This window comes from Amblyomma mixtum, chromosome 9, assembly GCF_055824585.1.
Source record: "Amblyomma mixtum isolate Tamu chromosome 9, ASM5582458v1, whole genome shotgun sequence".
NCBI classification, from domain to species: domain Eukaryota; kingdom Metazoa; phylum Arthropoda; class Arachnida; order Ixodida; family Ixodidae; genus Amblyomma; species Amblyomma mixtum.
Genome location: NC_143020.1, coordinates 81,945,527 through 81,962,921, shown reverse-complemented (window position 1 = coordinate 81,962,921; position 17,395 = coordinate 81,945,527). Strand labels below are relative to the sequence as shown.

The 17,395-nt window shown below is 44.4% G+C and overlaps 1 protein-coding gene across 1 annotated transcript in view; it reads right to left on the bottom strand.

Moving 5' to 3' along the window:
* Window positions 1-316: 316 nt before the first annotated feature.
* LOC149329874 (uncharacterized) overlaps window positions 317-17,395 on the bottom strand; it is a 109,665-nt gene continuing 92,586 nt past the window's right edge. Inside the window, exons 5-7 of the mRNA XM_089559672.1 lie at window positions 14,963-15,120; window positions 3,844-4,559; window positions 317-1,650 (exon numbers count right to left, since the gene is read on the bottom strand). Coding sequence (XP_089415798.1) covers window positions 4,051-4,559; window positions 14,963-15,120 — 667 coding nt within the window. The 3' untranslated portion in view covers window positions 317-1,650; window positions 3,844-4,050. The remainder of the gene's footprint in view (window positions 1,651-3,843; window positions 4,560-14,962; window positions 15,121-17,395) is intronic.

The following is a 17,395-nucleotide window of genomic DNA, read 5'->3' as shown; positions in this document are numbered from 1 at the left end:
CCTAATTTTATCTCATTAAAACGGTGTAGTTTCATGAAGCTAATGCATTTAGCAGCATCGCATTGCTTCCTTAAAAATGGGAACCATCTTAGAGTTTTGTTTATTCATTAAAGGTATATTGTTTTAAAAAACATCGGCTTTTTAATGTGTCTAGGGAAGTAGATGCGCCGTGCGATTGAAACGTATAACAAAGATAAAACTCCAGTGCAATCGACTAGCGCAGTTCTATGAACGTTGACAGAATTTGTTTATTCTGCCCCCCCCCCCCCCGCCCCCCCTTCCATCCCTATCGTTTCCAACCCCTAGAATATAAGAAACCACGTGCGACAGGTAACATGCAGCTTTATGTACAAGGGGTACCGTTAAATATAAGTTGGTAACAACATCGGCCGCTTAGGCACACACGCGCAAGCCGCTGAAAACGCTACACAATACGAGGACGTCACACATGCACTGACATATATACAAACTCAGGGCAACATGACCAGCAATATTCAAAACACTTAAAAGCACGTGCAAGAAAGAACCATCTGTTCGTAAAAAATATCACACAACGATGAGCAAGTGTGAAACAATGAAGATGTTACGTCATTTCAGTGAACACAGGGATGAACGAGGGGTATTCAATGTGTTTTCATTCAGTGTAACATATTATTCCGCTTCTAAATTTTCCTCTAGCCATTGAATGAAAAAAATGTTCCAGTCAGTCGAAAGCCTTGAATATCCTTCGCCCTAGAAGCACATAACTGCTTCGTGTAATCGCCATCACAGCTGACGCAATGTGCAGTAGACGCCCGCGAGAAATTCTAGGAAAAAAAAGAGAGCTCTTGAAGTCAAAGGCACCAATTATGAAAATTGTTGCTGAATTATTCATCACACCCGATGTGCGTTCCCCATGGATGTCTTATTCTTTGATCTTAGGCAGCAGCCAGCAGTTCAATGGAGCTAAGTTCAGGACGTGAAGCTAAAGAAGCAAGGCAGCCTTAATGAAATCTTTGGCGATGGAAAGCAGCTGCATTAGGTGCGCGGCTGGGCCACGTCCCCTACCACACAATACGAGTAGATGAGAAAAGAAAACACAGATCTCTTTCAGAGCAATGGAGATCCTTAAAGTTTCATTCTGATGTGACACCTTTCTACTCTGTACTTTAGTATCTTTCAGCAGTGCGAACAAAACTTATTCAGCACCCCTCCTAGATTATATACTCGTCACCGTCATTGTTAGCACTTCGACAAGTTGCTGAGCAGCAGTTGTGAGCACCATTATTCACAGTTTAGCCACTAAGAAGCAGCAGGTGTCGTAAAAGCACGAAATGCGAAACAATTCAGACTTGGTCACGTCCGTGTGCAATAAGCGTAGACGTACTCGCGAAAGCGTCCGTCTTTGGTAGCAGTCACCAGGTCGGCGGCACAGCCACCTGATAAAAGGTGGATATGCTTCTTTGCAGCACGCCAGCTTTTGTAACAAGAGCAAGTCCAAGTAAGTTCTTCCAGTTCACTTCCTTAGCAAGCGTTTCATCACAACGGTGCGTGTGCTCTGGAGTCCTTCTCCCTCGTGCTTTAGTCGAAGAGGGTAGAGCGGTCCTTTTTACTCAAAGTGCTCAGTAGAGAGGACGAGGTGTCGAAGTAAGTGTAACTCCACGGCACCACCTGCAATGCAAGAAAGGAAAATAGGTACAATACAGATATTGCCGCGATCTCTGCCCACCAGTTTTCGAAGTAATCTCCCAAGTTTAAAGAAAGCACGAAAATACTGATTGTAGCTTTGCTCAGCAAAAATGTACAAAATAAATATTCGCTCCTTAACCGCTCGCCTGTTCGGGCTGAACTTTCGCGCAGAGGTGGTATTTTTCAGCAAGTTTTGTTTACGCCACATTTGCGCCCAGTGCATGGCCGAATCGATGAGAAAAAGTAGTCTGCATCGTATGCGATGATGACGAACTAAAACTGACTGTTTCGACGCAGTTGCACCGGCAACGCCACCTCTGGCCCGCGATAGGTTTCAGTGGGCTCTTCCCCGAGCAGCACGTGTTATAGGGCCAATACTGGAAATGCATTGTACTACAAATGAACACAATGCAACCATCTTATTCCAATACTGGGCCGATTACTTGTGCTACTTTGGTCGTTTCTGCGCTTCGCGTTCATCGGCTTTTATAACTCTATTGCCGACAAAAGGTGAACCTATGAGTGCAACTGCTGCAAAACCGCATTCTTCAGTCCAGCCACGCAGTACACCGTGCAGATATTGAACTATTCCTAATGGTTTCACCTATTCCAAAACTGCAGAAAACAAAGCTTACCGAAAAATACAACTTCAGTGGGAATTTTCAGCGAGAAGAAACCAGTCGTTTGGGCAAGAGAATTTTTGTTTATATATTTTCTGAGCAACGCAGCACTCAGTGCATTTAACCGGTGGCGTCGAAAGCGCATTTTTCAACACTAAGATGTTTTATAATGTGAATGACATACAGAGAAAGATTCGATCATTGTTAATCAAGAAAACTAAAAAATGATTACTAATTTAGCAACCAGGTCTTCAAAGCTCGGCAAAAAGTTCACCGGTTGTCAACCAATCTGCTGTTAGAATAAATATCCAAACAAGAGGAAATGAATCAATTTCGCTCAAACGCAGCGGGCAAGAGAGTCTCATTTTGAGTTGAAGGGCCTTCTGTAAGGCTCCGCTGTTACAAACTCAACTATTCTAGAAGTAACCCTGCTCAAACGCCGCTAGCCGTATCTCAGGGGTAAAAATTTTCTGCTTTACTCCAACCACAGCCTGAACAACTGTCCACACTAGGCGTGTCCAGGCTCGGCATACACGAAACGTACCTCGTATCACAATATGTCCACTTCTTCAACGCCCTTGTGTTTCATCGAGAGCCGCGGTAGTCACTCATGCTTCCTAATGATACCATCTAAATAATCTACCAACGAAATAAAACCGCCGGGACCGAGATCACACCAGCATCTCTATTTGGCAACGTAACCAGTAAAATCTACTCCTCCATGTTGGCGAGGAAGAAAATTTTCAGAAAGAGGTACTCTACAGCCAGCTGTGAAATATTTTGGAACTGACCAATCATGCATGAGGGGAACGGTCATGAAAGCGAGCAATGCAGTTGAAAATATGGCAGCCGTCAGCTTCTAGCGCGAATGCGCAGTCATTGCAGCAGTGTCAGAATACAGCTTTTTTGAGCGCCCTTGTGTTTGGAAACTGAATTTCATACTTGGGCAACAGTTAGGCAGTGAACTAAGGTTACCTGCATGCCCAGTGGCGAGGCTTTCTAACTTGCAGGTTGGCACAGAGGCGTCTCAATCTTGAGCTAAACAGTGCAGTAAACTTTTTATAGAACAGACGCACAAATGTTTGTGTTTACCATGTTTTCCGTTTTAAATGAAGGCATATGGTGCATGTGGTAACTGTACCGTTTCATCGCCTTCAGTGAGACTACCTTGACACAACTTGCGCTAGAAGTTGTCTTCTAGAACCAGAACGTCATCGCACTGAACATCTCACACCAGATTGTACCACGCCCTATTGAGAACGTCAGGTGAGCCCCACGCGCAAATCGTGGCATACCACCTCAATAATGATACTTTTCTTCAGAGTGGAAAATGGGGGTTTAGGGTGCGCTATACTATGCAGAAATCTAAGATGGTGCCATATAGTTTAACTGAGACGCTCGTAATTATAGGGTTAAAAGAAAAGTTGTGAAGCAAACGGCCCATGCCTCTGGAAGCCATTCATGTCGCATATGCCCTGACAGCTGTAGGCTAGTTTCATTCGCTCCCCCATTACGCACTAATGCCATAAACGCGAAAAATTGGTAGGGGCCTCACCTTGTCGTTGTGACGGCACTCCCTGTGGCAGAAGCGAAAGTCCGACTCGGAGCTTGACTTAACCACCGGGAACCGGTAGCAGCACTGGTGCATTTCTTTTGTGTGGCTCTTCGAGTATCGCTCGTTCCGACGGGCATCGCGACAGCCGCCACCTATCCTGCCTGCTGCGCCCAGTGGGCAGCAGCCGCCGCGTCCGCCGTCCCGGCATCACGTCTTCGGCGCTGCCTTCTGCCTGGGCAGCGCGTTGTCATTGGCCTTCAGGGAAGCCACGTCCACGCCTATGGCACCGCTCGACTCGAAGCTCTCCGAAACGCGACAGATTGAGCTGATGGCGTTCCACTTCCTGGACACGTACTGCTTCATCATGCGTCTGAAGATGCGGCTACCCAAGTTGTAGAGGATGAAGTTGACGGCGAAGTTAGTGTAGTAGAGCAGCATGAAGTATCGCTGTAACAGCAACACGTGGTCCGGAACTGGCTGATTGCTGATGGACAGCACGAACACGTGGATTCGCACGACGTAGCTTGGCAAGTTGAGGATGATGAACACGGTGCACACCAGAAACAGCATGCGGGACACGCTGATCTGGCTCGGGTGCATCAGCAGCCGCTCAGGATGCTGGTGCTGCACATGGGTGCTGCCGTTGGCCGACACCGTTGTGGGGATGGCCTTGTTACTGGCCGTTGGAGAGCAGCCGCTGGATGTGTTGCGGTTGTCTGCGGGAAGAGAGAGACTAGTTGGCCAGTGGACATTCGAAACGGTTTTAGGTGCGTTCTCCAGAGAAGGTAATGGCGTTAATAACAAGACCATGTCTTTTTATTTTCCTTCATGGCTCTTGATTCCGTCTTATGCCAAACTACTTACTTTCCTTCCAGTTAGCTAGGTTTGTCTCAAGCGTTGACTGCATGCTATTATGCCTGCTAGAAGATTTCAAACACACTGTAACTATGAAGAACAAAATTTGCAAGGCATGTCCGAGCTAACCTGAGGGCTCACCTCGTGAAACCAAAGCACCATTAGGATATTTCTCTGGAGACACTTTTTGGTATTGGCATTATATTCAACGCTTCTCCCAGTCTGACAAGATGAGTAGGACAAGGCTGTTGTAAGAAATAGAGGGGTAATTTGTGGTTTCGGAGAGCACTGTGGGAAATTTTTTTGCAGGTTGAATTGTTTACGCTGAAAGGAATGTGAAATACTGAAGACTAAACGTTAGAGTGGTGCGACATTATTAGTGTTAGAGCATGCTGGCATATTATGCACTTCTTGAATATTTAGATTTCTATAAAACAATTTTTTTTTCCCTAAAATGCTAGAGCGAGACTGGCCGGAAGTCAAAATTGTAGCTACTCATTCGAAGGTAGCGCTCTTGCTGTCCTCTTAGCTGCATTCTTCCTGCCTACAAGACCGTCATTTTTGCCCTTACATTCAACATCTTAACATGGCGTTCTCTTGCGCTACTGCAAAGAATAATCTCAGAGTACCTGGAAAGGAATACTTGTGCAAGTTACTTTCAGGCCAACGTTTTTGTGCTGAAGCAAAATTTTCTTAAGAAAAGACGTAGTTTCTGAACTTGCCCGTCTATTGGGTGGTGCGCACGCAGCGGTCCTTAATTTATAATTTTCATAAATTTTAAATTTATTTTATTTTTTTCAACCACATCACGCTATCGCGTCGTCTGCTTGTAAAAGGTCGACTGTAAAATTGTAAATTGATAAATTGTAAATTGGTTTTTTGAGGAAAGGAAATGGCGCAGTAACTGTCTCACATATCTCGGCGGACACCTGAACCGCGCCGTAAGGAAGGGAGGGAGGGAGGTGGGAGTGAAAGAAGAAAGAGAGAAAGAAGTGCCGTAGTGGAGGTCTCCGGAATAATTTGGACCACCTGGGGATCTTTAACGTGCACTGACATCGCACAGCACACGGGCGCCTCTTGCGTTTCGCCTCCATCGAAACGCGGCCGCCGCGGTCGGGTTCGAACCCGGGTACTCCGGCTCGGTAGACGAGCGCCTTACCACTCAGCCACTGCGGCGGGTCGACTGCACTTCACTTCTGAAACCTAATCGACACTCCAGGTTATGAAGCACTGCAGGGAATGCCGAGAATACGCAGGCGTGCCCAGTTAAGTAAAGCACGAGCTGGGAATTTCCCTTCTGAATTAAGTAAGGGCTGTTTAACTGGGTTCATTAAGTCTCAGTCTTGGGGAGACATTAGGAAAACCCGCAAGCAATTTTGCTTTTAAACATTTATTTTGTGGTTTTGGTGAGTAGGTTGGTGTTTTGCCGGCGGCAGTAAAGAGAGACATCACTGCTGAGCAAATTGCATTCCTAAATGTGTTCCGGCCCTTCGATTCAAGCTTTCAACGTCCAGCTGAGGCTGGAGTCAATGGTTGTAATATTGCAGTGAGTGGCGCTGAAGCTTAATTTCTAGGACACGCGGCGAACAGTGTTCACGCATTTACTTGCGAAAGCGGTTTGTGGTTGCGCCACAGGTATTTAGGCTTTTTTTAACTTGCAGTTATAACAGGTCCCGTTTCAGCGAAACTAGCATCCTGGGCGTCGAGTGCGGTATTCAGTCGATACAGGCGAGCTTCAATTAGCGCTCAGTTTGGTTTTCGTGCTGTCGACTGAGAGAAATTACTCGCTAGGGTAACGGTGCGGGCTAGTTGGTAATCCATGAATAAAAATATAGGGCGCAGCTTAAAACAGACAAGCACAAAGACGAGAGCACACACAGGAGCGCTCGTGTGTGTGAGAGAAATTACTTTTACGATGGTACAAACAGGCCGTAAATACTTATACATGCAAGTGAAAAAAAAAAAAAGAACTGTCACAATCTTACCATCTTTTAGGCAATATATGCATTAGAGAATTGTTCTTCTTGAAGCTTCAAATTCGGGCATTAGGAGCATTTGCAATAAGTTATATTACTGCCAAGTTGCGATTAGTCATGCACGTTGTGTAGCGAAGGGTCTAGAATTTCGCAAGTAAACTTTCTGTGTTTCACCTCACCGAATATTTGGTCGACATTTAAATTCAGATTTAGAAGCACGAACAGATGTGGTCATTTTTCATTAATGTAATATCGAGTTCCAAAGCCACAGTTTGGATCATGAGGCATGCCGAAGTTAAGAGATGCAGAATATTTCCGACTTCTCTGTGTTTCATGAACCTGTGTCGACGCTAAAGTACATGGGCGTTTTCGCATTTCTCCAGCATGCAAAGACGGGCGCCATGGCCGACCTTGGTCCTACCACCTTTGTATCAGTAATCGAACGCCGTATCTACTGTGTGAGCCTGGCGAGACATGCATATGAATGTGTCTAACAATTAGACCGCTTTTCTGATTTACATTGTTAGCGGTGGTAGTAAACATCACCACCAATACGCGTCAGTTGTAGGGCTTGGTCATGTAATCTCTAAGCACGCGTTCGCCGCATTCATTTTCTTGAGAACGTGTAGACAGCTCTCATAGGCACTTACTCTTTTACCGGCCCTTTGTAAGCTTATGAAATGTTAATGCATCTGCAAAAGTGCATTGCTATCAACGATCTTGAAGCGCTTCATTAATGAAACTGATCCACGTTGTTTGCAATGCATGACACTGCGCACCACGCACTTAGTAGATTGGAACACATGACCCTTACGTCATTACCTAAATTATTATTCTGAGGCGTTTATGACTGGCCCAAACGACTGCCTTCGCACCTATCAAAAGCGCACAGCTTAAATTAATAAATCGACGCATTTTTTTTAAAATTCACGTCTAATGATGCGACAAGAAGGCATTTTTTTCATTGAATTTGTGGCAAAAACTGTGAGCCAGATTGCCGCTAACAATCAGGCTCTTAATGGGCACACTTATGTCACCACCCTTAATTGGGAGTAGGCAGACAACATCGAAAAACAAGTTACATGGTGTTAAGGAACGAACGAATGTAACAATTAAGCACGCTTCTCGTGCAATTAGGTTTCAACACATGATAGATTCCGATTGCTCGCCGCAGCATGTGGCGCAAGGAACCCAACATTTTAAATTGGTGGAACAGTTCCGGCATATGAGACTTGCCCGATGAGTCCCTTTTGCAATGGAAAGTTGCTCGCCTGCCTTCTTATCGACCAAACATGCTGCCCGAAACTAAGCTGCCACTAATAATTCACTACTAATACATCTCTGAATGTGCAACGGACGCCATCGGCTCTTTAGTAGGTACAAGCATAGAGAATTGCTAGTTTTGAAGGAAAGGCTTCGTTCCTCTCGTCATTTGTAAGTTTACACAGCGGTCAAGTAGGCCGGTCAAAGACACCCCTTTCCCTCTCTGTTCAGATAATTTTGGGAAGACGACTATTTCAGATGCGCAAAAGGGGCGGGCGAGAATGAGGGACTAATCACAAAAACAACACAGATGCTGCTTCTGATTTTTCTTTTTGCTTGCAATCACGACTGCCTGAAAATATTGAAAATGAAAAACTACAGATAACAAAAATCTTTAAAATAATATTAAAATTCGCGCGGTTAAAGAAGGGTTATATCCATTTCTGAGATTATCGCTCCCTGTTCGAGGCTGGAGTATCGTACAAAGTGTTTACGTACGTTTCTAACTTAGCCCGGAAGTGTTCACTCTGTCTCCGCTCACTGTAATATTAAGGACGTCAACAAATTCCCGCGTCCGTATTTTACTTTGCGGAAGAGTTGATATTTAGCCTGCCTTTATGTTGCCGACATTTCTGCACTTTAATGTTTAGCTTTATAGAAGAATCATATAACAGTATTCTGGCAGCAGCTTATGCTCGTTTTTTTGCGGACTTTTGTTGCTGCTATTATTAAAGCACAGCAGGTATAAAATGCAATTATTGACACTAGGATGTAAAAAACTTGCGGGCCATTTTATATATGTATTACGCGGGGCATGACATGAACAGGCGACGTTGTCAATTTGCATAGGAGATGCTGCCTTAAGCGAGCAAAGCATTTTATGATCGGTAAACCGTCTCCCAGTCCGTTAAATTAGGTACTCGTACTTGCGGTTTGGCTAGTTGAAACATGATTTCAACTAAGAATCATTTTCTTAATTCTAAGAAGCGAATGGACTTCAACAGTAATGTAATAACAGAAGAAATCATTTTCCACCAATGAGGCCGCAGACATCATCCCCACCATCAAGACAAAACTATCGGTCAAAGTGATGGTGTTTTGCAGCTCTAACGACAAAGTTTCTTTTATCTGCGACATGGCAAGAGTTGCTCACGCCAGTAGGAGATTAGGGCGCCGAAGGAGCAGCATCAGGCATCCCTTTTTTTTGCTAGGAGGAAGCAGGAGAACATTGTTTCTGAACACAACTTGCCAGGTGTCCTGCCGAGTAGGGAAGGCTCTACACTGTACCGCGGAAGCATGCAGGCAGCCTTGAATATCAGAAACCCTAAATCGGAAAAGTCGGAGGCCTCACTGTCCAGCTAAGGCCTTGAGGACCAATGAGAGCTGGTTCATCGGGCGCAGCAAAGAAATAAGTTCGTATGAGCCCTGCACTAAGGGTGCCTCCAGTTCTGAGGCACAAATCTCCCTACTGAATAAAGTTTTTATCTTCAACAGCGTACTGCTGCCGCATGCCCATAGTTATTTCCCCGCTTTTCTGCGCTGTGCTTCAAGTGCAATACGTGGAAATAACGGCTCATTAATCAGATTTAAAGGATTAGCAGAAAGAACTTTAAGCCAGCCCCCAGTATCTCTTTGGCGCAACGCAAAACCTTGCTGTCTTGATGCCCTCCACGGAGGCCTGTAAAAGAGCTGGACTTAATGAGGATCATTTGGAAAAAAAACCACGCTGTTCTCATCACCGTCAAAAGCCCCCAGCTCCACACTGATAGCCCACATTCCGTTTCCACATCCAAATCTATACAGCCTTTTCTAGAGCAGACCAGGGAAGTCTACTCTGGCCCGCTCCCCGGCAAGTGCTTTGCTGCTGTACGTAGTATTTTCTGTCAATATTTTATTTTTGGCCGGCGAGTACAAAATGAACAGTTGTCCTCCTTTCTACGAGTTCTTTTATTTTCTGATTGGATTAAGCTTCTCACATAGAAGTGGCAAGAGCAGTGGCCTTTTTTTGTTAGTTTTATGCCTGAGTGTTATCAATGTTGTCATGCTCGATTTTTCAACGGCTTTGTTAGCAACGGTGTAAGCGATTTTACCGAGAAGTTTTCGAACAGTACCCGAGTCCATTTTTCATGCTGGAAATCGTGATCCGCGAAAACCACGGCACGATGTACCACGATGTACCAAAGAACAATATAAATATCACCCCACACGCAGTAATTAGATATTTTTAACATAGAGCAGCATCCACTATGGTTTCGACACCCAAAAATATTATGGCACAGTAACGTACATGTCATCAGCGAAAGTTTTAGGGGACGTGGCTAACGCTTCATCAAAGAAATACAATACACAGTGGCACCTTCTAGTGACTTAAGCTAAAAGCACATTTGTGGTGGTGCGAAGGGTGTTTTGCTTTTCATCGAAGGTCGCACTGCAGAGAACATAAATTTTAATAAAACGCAAGGAATACTGTGGAAAGAAAAAAAATAACTCCACCTAAAGCAAATCAATGATATTTTACCGAGATATGGTCGCGTGATGCTCTACAGTAATGATGGCAGGCTGCCACCACAAGATCACACTTTATTCAATTTCAATGCCAAAATAAATTCTGAATACTCGTTTCTTCGATATTGCTGTGCACAAATCTGAGAATGTGACGCGCGATCTTTCTATTTACGCCATAAACTCCTGACATGTTTTGGTCAGTGGTCGGCCTCTTATAGATAATCGGAAGTGCTGAACCGCTACATATACTAAGTAAAAAAAAAAAGCATTCCAACCGAGCTTGGGCTGATATATCTCTGCGGGTCTGAGTAGTGTTACTGGATACCATGGAAACATGCCACCAAGACTAACAGCAAGTTTTTTGCTTGTGGAAGACTTTCTGCCACTCAGAACTCCTTCGCGTCTTATGACGTCGCTCGAGATGTCACTCCCAGGCACCCTCGGTTCAGGCTGCAGCGATATTGATCCGCGGTTTCCGCGTGGTGTAGATGTTCGGCCGAACCAGCTAATCGATTCCTCGGACACGGCGACACTATCTTTCCAGCATGCCTTCGTTGTCAGTATGCGCAAAAATTTGACTTTCATATAAGCCGGGACATACTCAGTAGCAGCTTCTGATTGAAACAATCAGCACGTGTGCTTTAAGCAGATTTCCGGCTTATCTGCTGCCTGCTCCGAATTCGCTTGTTTGAGATGCACCAAGTTCAGTCACTATGGAGGATCTGGAAAGTAAAGCAGGATTCATTAGAACTCATTGTCAATGCATGAGTTTAGTTCGAGCCTGGCAGTCCCTTCACCGGAAATAAGCAAGCTACATGTTGTGCTTGCCTGTTGTTGTTGTTGATGATGTTATAGCCTCTTTCTATCGCTGATGTGCTGCGCTGCCATTGTTGTTGATGTTTTCTCCTTGTATTACTGGGTTTTCAACAAAATTTTCAGGCGCTATAAGTTTTACAACGTCATTTTGTTTCTTTTGTTAGTTTTCCAACCATTCGTTGCTGATGTACTCTCATATTCTATATGCTTCCTAGTCCCTCTACCACTGGATACTGAAAAAAACTTTCTTATTGCATTCTGCATGTTGTTTACGATCCTTCCTCTCTCTTCAGCTGCATTATGGAACACACGTTCCTGTTGTTGCCCAGTCATTGCTGTTGATGTTATTTCCTCCCTGTACCGTTGGGTTGTGAAATGCACGTTATTATTCCACTCCCTTTATTATTAACGGTGTTTCGCCCCTGTATCTTTGGGTCGTCAAGGAAAGGTGGTCGTTGCATAATCGTTGTTGCTTATATTTTTTCCGTCTTATATTACCTGCGTTGTGAACGCCATGTTGTTGCCAATACCGTTTCCACCCGCTATCGCAGGGTTGCGGTACAATACATGATTCTCTTTTTTTGCTACAATATTGCCACGTATCATTACAGTGTGTGTTCGTTCACGCTCAAGGCAGCAGGAAAGGGTCGTTATCACTTTTGTTCGTGGCGCGAGAAGCGACCAGACCAATCTCGATTGTTCGCAGCCATGAAAGGCTGCATCTAGGTTTTTCCAGATTAGCGTAGATGATCTTGACCTGTTATCTGGAAGTTTCCTTGCCGGCTTTAAATTGAGCGATGCCGCGAGCGGCGGACATTCGTAGTTCGACGATTGACAAGCACGCTTGTTGCTTACGCCGCCACCGAGTGATTCAGTTATTTTGCGGGCGCAAGTCAGCCCAAATAAAGAGCTTCGTTTGCAAGTCTTTCTGGTGTCTTCCTGACCGCTGGACTGCCGTCACTACAACGTGACAATATAGCGGTATAGTCTGCAGATCGATTTATAGGGAACGTGAGACAGGAATGCGATAGCAATATGAAGTAGTGCGATGGGGACATGCCTACGCTTGGCGAGGGCGCATGCCGTTGCGATGGAGCTCCAAGAGAATGGAACTGTTGCACCGCAACACGAATTCACCTCCTCTCATCGACGTCTTTTCGCTCAGAAGACGCTGGCGTTGTCCAGAAGATTAGTTAATTATGAGGTCTTCCGAAGTCACACATTTGTTTAAACTTGCTTAAAGCTGCGAGTCGGGCCCGTTGACACGTACTTAGAGTTAATGACAGCAGCGCAAAAAAATCGATTGAGTTTAGACAAGGGGAGGAACTTTTCTTGTATGGCTATTCTCTATTGTCCGTTTTTTTTTGCGCTATTGTCATATCACCCTTTGTAACTTATGAAGGATGCCTTACTGGAGGGCTACGGCATAACTCAGACCATCAATGGTTCCTTAACTTGCGCAGACATCGCATAACACACTGGAGTTCTTCTACTTCGCCTCCATAAATATGCAGCTGTAATGACTACACCATGACAGCTGCCATGGCTGGGATCAAACCACGAATTCGGAATCACCAGCCAGATCCCGAAGCCACAAAGCCACCGCGGCGGGTGGCAACTGTTATCGATTCTTGAAAAGTATACTGATATGTTTAAAACAGGAACTGCAATACAGGTGCTCGGGATTAAGCACATTTTCGGAATTTTGAAATCAAGATGGCAGGAATTATGATAAGTTCATGCGTGTGAAGCATGCAATTCTCGGTAGGCAAGAAAAACAATATATTTCGCTCTTCGTTTTCAGGCATGATGTACATTGCGTTGCCGTAAATTTGGAGGAGCAGCACTCAATTGTGCGTTAATGTTTACAGCGTCTCGTTAGAGGCACCGCACTATAACTATATGAGCTTAAGTTGGTTAAATTTATTGTACAGTTTCTAGAACTTTTTAGAATCGCCCATTATTACACTAGCCCAGAAGCATTGATTTTGATAAAGAATACACCTGAACAGGTACTGCAGTACATTGCGTGCGTAATTCAATGGATTTAAGTGGTAAATTTTTTTCTGAGCGTTTCTACTTTTCGCGCTCTTACCATGATAGCTCACGGAAGGACACAATTTGTTAAAACATCTAATGCCAGGATATATTTGTTCTATTTGTTGCAATATACGCCATTTCTTAATTACAAACTGTCTATATCAGTTTCGTGAGGAACATGCGATTCTGGCTCATCCCTCAGACTACAGCCACTAGAAAGAAAATCAGATGCGATCTACTAGCACGCTAGAAATGTTGCTGACGGAAACGGCATTCGATCTGAGAGGTGGTTCTGTACCGTCTATGTTAGAGGTAACCAAGAAATGCTGTTTGTTACCCAGCCCTGTAGCGGAGCAGTTATGAACCACTCCTTCACCTGTATATCCTAATGCAAGCAGGGCCCTTTTGAATTATAGGGTTGCTGTCAGGGATCACTATACGGCTGATAAGCAAATAAAGTTGTCCGGCTACTTTTGCTAAAGACGGTGCATCTCAGCGATACGCAAGAACAAGACGGCTTTGAAATAGATCACAATGACCCAATAGTGTCACTTACAGCTATTTTATGGAACTCAGAGTGATAATGGGAATTCACGGAGCCGTCCCCCTTAATCATTGCGCAAACACGATGATAACAACACCCCAGATTACGATAATAACCCGTCCCGAAAGAGCTTTTTCTTTGGTGTAACCGCTATTTTTCTAAGCACTGGAACAATAGCCCACCACCGACGTACTGTTTTGAGCGAGCGCTGCCATATCGTCCATGGAAGCGTGTTCCGCCCTAAACGGTACCTGTCACGCACATAGTCGATAAAAATAGGAGGTGAAAGCGGAAGTCTAGCGTTACCAACGTAATTGTATCGCCGCTGTGGACTCTAATAAAGCGAGATCGGCAGGTGCTTCTTGAGCAAGGCACCTTTTGCATTCTTCTTTCTTTGCCAGTGTGCATGTCATGACGTCATTTCCGGGGTTGGTCATCATCTGCAGGGTCTCTGAGTGGGCGATCCTTGTAACATCGGCTGCGGCTCTCATTTTCACCAGACACACTTGGTATAATGCGTCCTTCTTCTTCGCGCGTGTTGGCTGACTCTTACCGACCATTGGTGCAACTTAACGCTGTGTATCAGTGGCTATGGCAAAGGGTTGTGTACCGAAGGTCGCCCAATGAAATCACTGCCACGTAAGCCAGTTTTGATGTAGGGAAAATATCAAACATGCTCGTTTGCCGCGGTGAGCTGCCATCGAGGAATCAGCAAACCATTCCTGGTCCAAGTTACCGCATGTAGAAAACCATCAGGCTGCCACAGTGTTGCTCTCACGGGCAACAAAAAACACTATATAATTTGTGACACCATCAGCGTAGCTCTATACAGAACACTGACACGAGGCGAACGAACGAATCAATAAACTGTGCAAGCTATCGCCCACTAAGTATTAAACTAGTCTATTGAGGTGCAATATCGTATCTAGAAACAATCTTAACCTTTCCATCGATTAATTTGGTACTCGGCAGAGACTTTGCAGCGCTTTCAAGTGCAATGCGCCACTAAGTATCTGAGACCTCCGCCCACTTCTTTTCGTAGTGGCTGTTTTTTGAGCGAGTGCATGAAGAGCAAAGGTGACCAGTTTTTCTTACCATGGCCTTACCAGGCTTTTCTTACCTGCGGAGTCCATTTGAGCGCTGTTTGCGCGCTGCAGTCTCCTCCGTGCGTTGAACAGGTACAGGGCGCGCCCAATCATGAAGTTCATGATGACGATCAGGATGAACGGCACAATGAGCGTCACCACCGTGTCCATGATGTTCGTGTAGTGCAGGATTCTTAGGTGAGGAGGGGGGGGGGGGAGAGAAAAAAAGAGAGGGAAGAAAGCATTTCATGGTTGAACTCCGCTTTTATACGCGCACAACAAAACACTTCTCAAGGATGTGGACGAAAAGACGGTAACATGCCTGACTAAGCGTCAAGTTTCGATGGCGGATGGTAAACACGCAGAGCTATGCTACCAAGCATGCTTCCAATGCATCGACCCGTAGTAGCAATATCATGAAGTGCGCAGGAAAAAATGAGGCTAACTCTGAACACAGAATGAACACAAAACGACAAATAGGGCAGGCGTTTCGTGAGTTCTGTGCATCGCTTCGTACTGTTTTTTTTTTTACGCGTATCCTGTTTCCGAGCCGACGTGCTTCCCAGCATGATGATTCCGGGCCCATTAGCCATTAGGAAACGTCTTACTCATAACTGTAAGTGCCCCCTAGTATGGCAAAGCAAGACTGTTTCGTTGATCGCCTTTTTATTGTTTGGGGCTGGTGCAATGCACACATATACTAAAGTATGTGTTTAGTGCAACCAGAATCTGGAATGGTTTTTCAAAAAAAATGAGGGTCATTCTTACACTGGTACTCTACTTATTGACACTCAAGTTCATTAAGCCTGATTTTTTACCTGCTAAAGCAACGAACATGCTTAGAAGCAATATTTTTTCCTTATTAAGCAGAAAAACAGTCGTTTTGTTAATTATTTTGTAAACTAATACATAGCAAAACTGAGGAAAATTGTCAACAAAGTTTAAGAGCTGCGAATTGTATTGTAAAGTGTTCATGTGTAACAACGCGAGTTCATTTACTGATTTGATTTTTCCTCAACAGGCGAAGAAGAAGCGAACGACTGCAGACACTTTATCAGGGGACGCTGATGTATCGGAAGGAACAAGATAAGAGATGCCGGCTGAGCATATATGCAGAAATAAGCTATCCTGAAATGAAAGAGAAGATTGCAAGTCGCAGATAAATTGCCAACGCATAAATAGAAAAGAGCAAGAAACTGAAATGCGGAATAAACGAGAGGAGTGAAGGAAACAATGAAAAAAAGTTTGAAGGTTTAAGAAATGGAGAAAGATACAATAAGGATAGAGAGGAGAGAGAATAAGAGGTGAAAACTAGAGAGTGTACGCTACCATATCTATCACATTTTCCCAACTTAGGTTTCGAAAAGTTCTCTCCAATGGAACGGTTCTTTGTGAGCTCTCTAAATAAATGTAAATATATTCTTTTTACGCGCTCATTTTTCGCCAGCGAAGTGTGCAATGAGTCTGATCATTTAATGTGTCTGTGCAGTTCAAGCCATGATGTTTTAATGATATATTCACAGTGAAGGCTGATCATTGTCGTTATAGAGACAGTTCAAAGTGTACAGGCCTCGAAAAACGTAACGCTATACTTCTGAAGCGAGCAGCTTTTTTTTTCTGAGAGGGAAAAGCACAGTCTGAAATTTCAGAATTCAGTGGCGGCACCCCATCATCAAATTATCGGGAGCAGTGCTGGCTGATGCGACACAGGAAAAATGGAACGTGGTTAGGCTTCGTGGGGAGACTTGGAATGTCTTGCTGTTAGCGGTAACTGACACCTTATATCTACGAGTGGTTCTCCGGTTCATAAGACTAGCATACAGGAGAGGCTTATTTAGGCACTCCCATTGGCTACTAAAAGCGAAGTTCAAAGCTTATTTTCTTTCTGTGTGGGAGATAGCCCTTAATGGGAAAGCGAATTTTCAGGAAACCTAGAGAAACATTAGATTTAGTCGCAGGTGTTGGCCCTCCCTTGGCCTACGACACTCCATATATGACAATAGAAAACCATAGACAGTAATGCATCATCATAGTACGTAACTTTTCATGAATAAAATGTCCCGTACACACCCCTCGAGAACGTTTGCATTTTTTACTGTTTTAATATTTCAACCCTGTCAACCCTGCATTTTAGTTATCCTGTCATGTAGATTGATTTAGAAAGTATTTTTCATTTACCCGCGCACAGAATCAGACAGTGGACAGGCTCCTTAGAAGCCAAAAATAAGCAAATGGTGGACTGCAATAGGCCCACGTTAAAAGCGGAGGTTTTTCTCCGATTTATACAATGTATCTCAGGTGAGAGAAGTTTTCCTTATTACAAGCTAAATAGGAATGCTTTGTTCAGCCCCTGAGCTTAGGGTATCTCTCTTTCTAATAGTTTCAACCTGCATGCTCGTTTCGTCTAGCTTAAAATATTAGATGGAGTTCGGTAGCACCTCACGCATGCCTGACACCATTCATGTTTA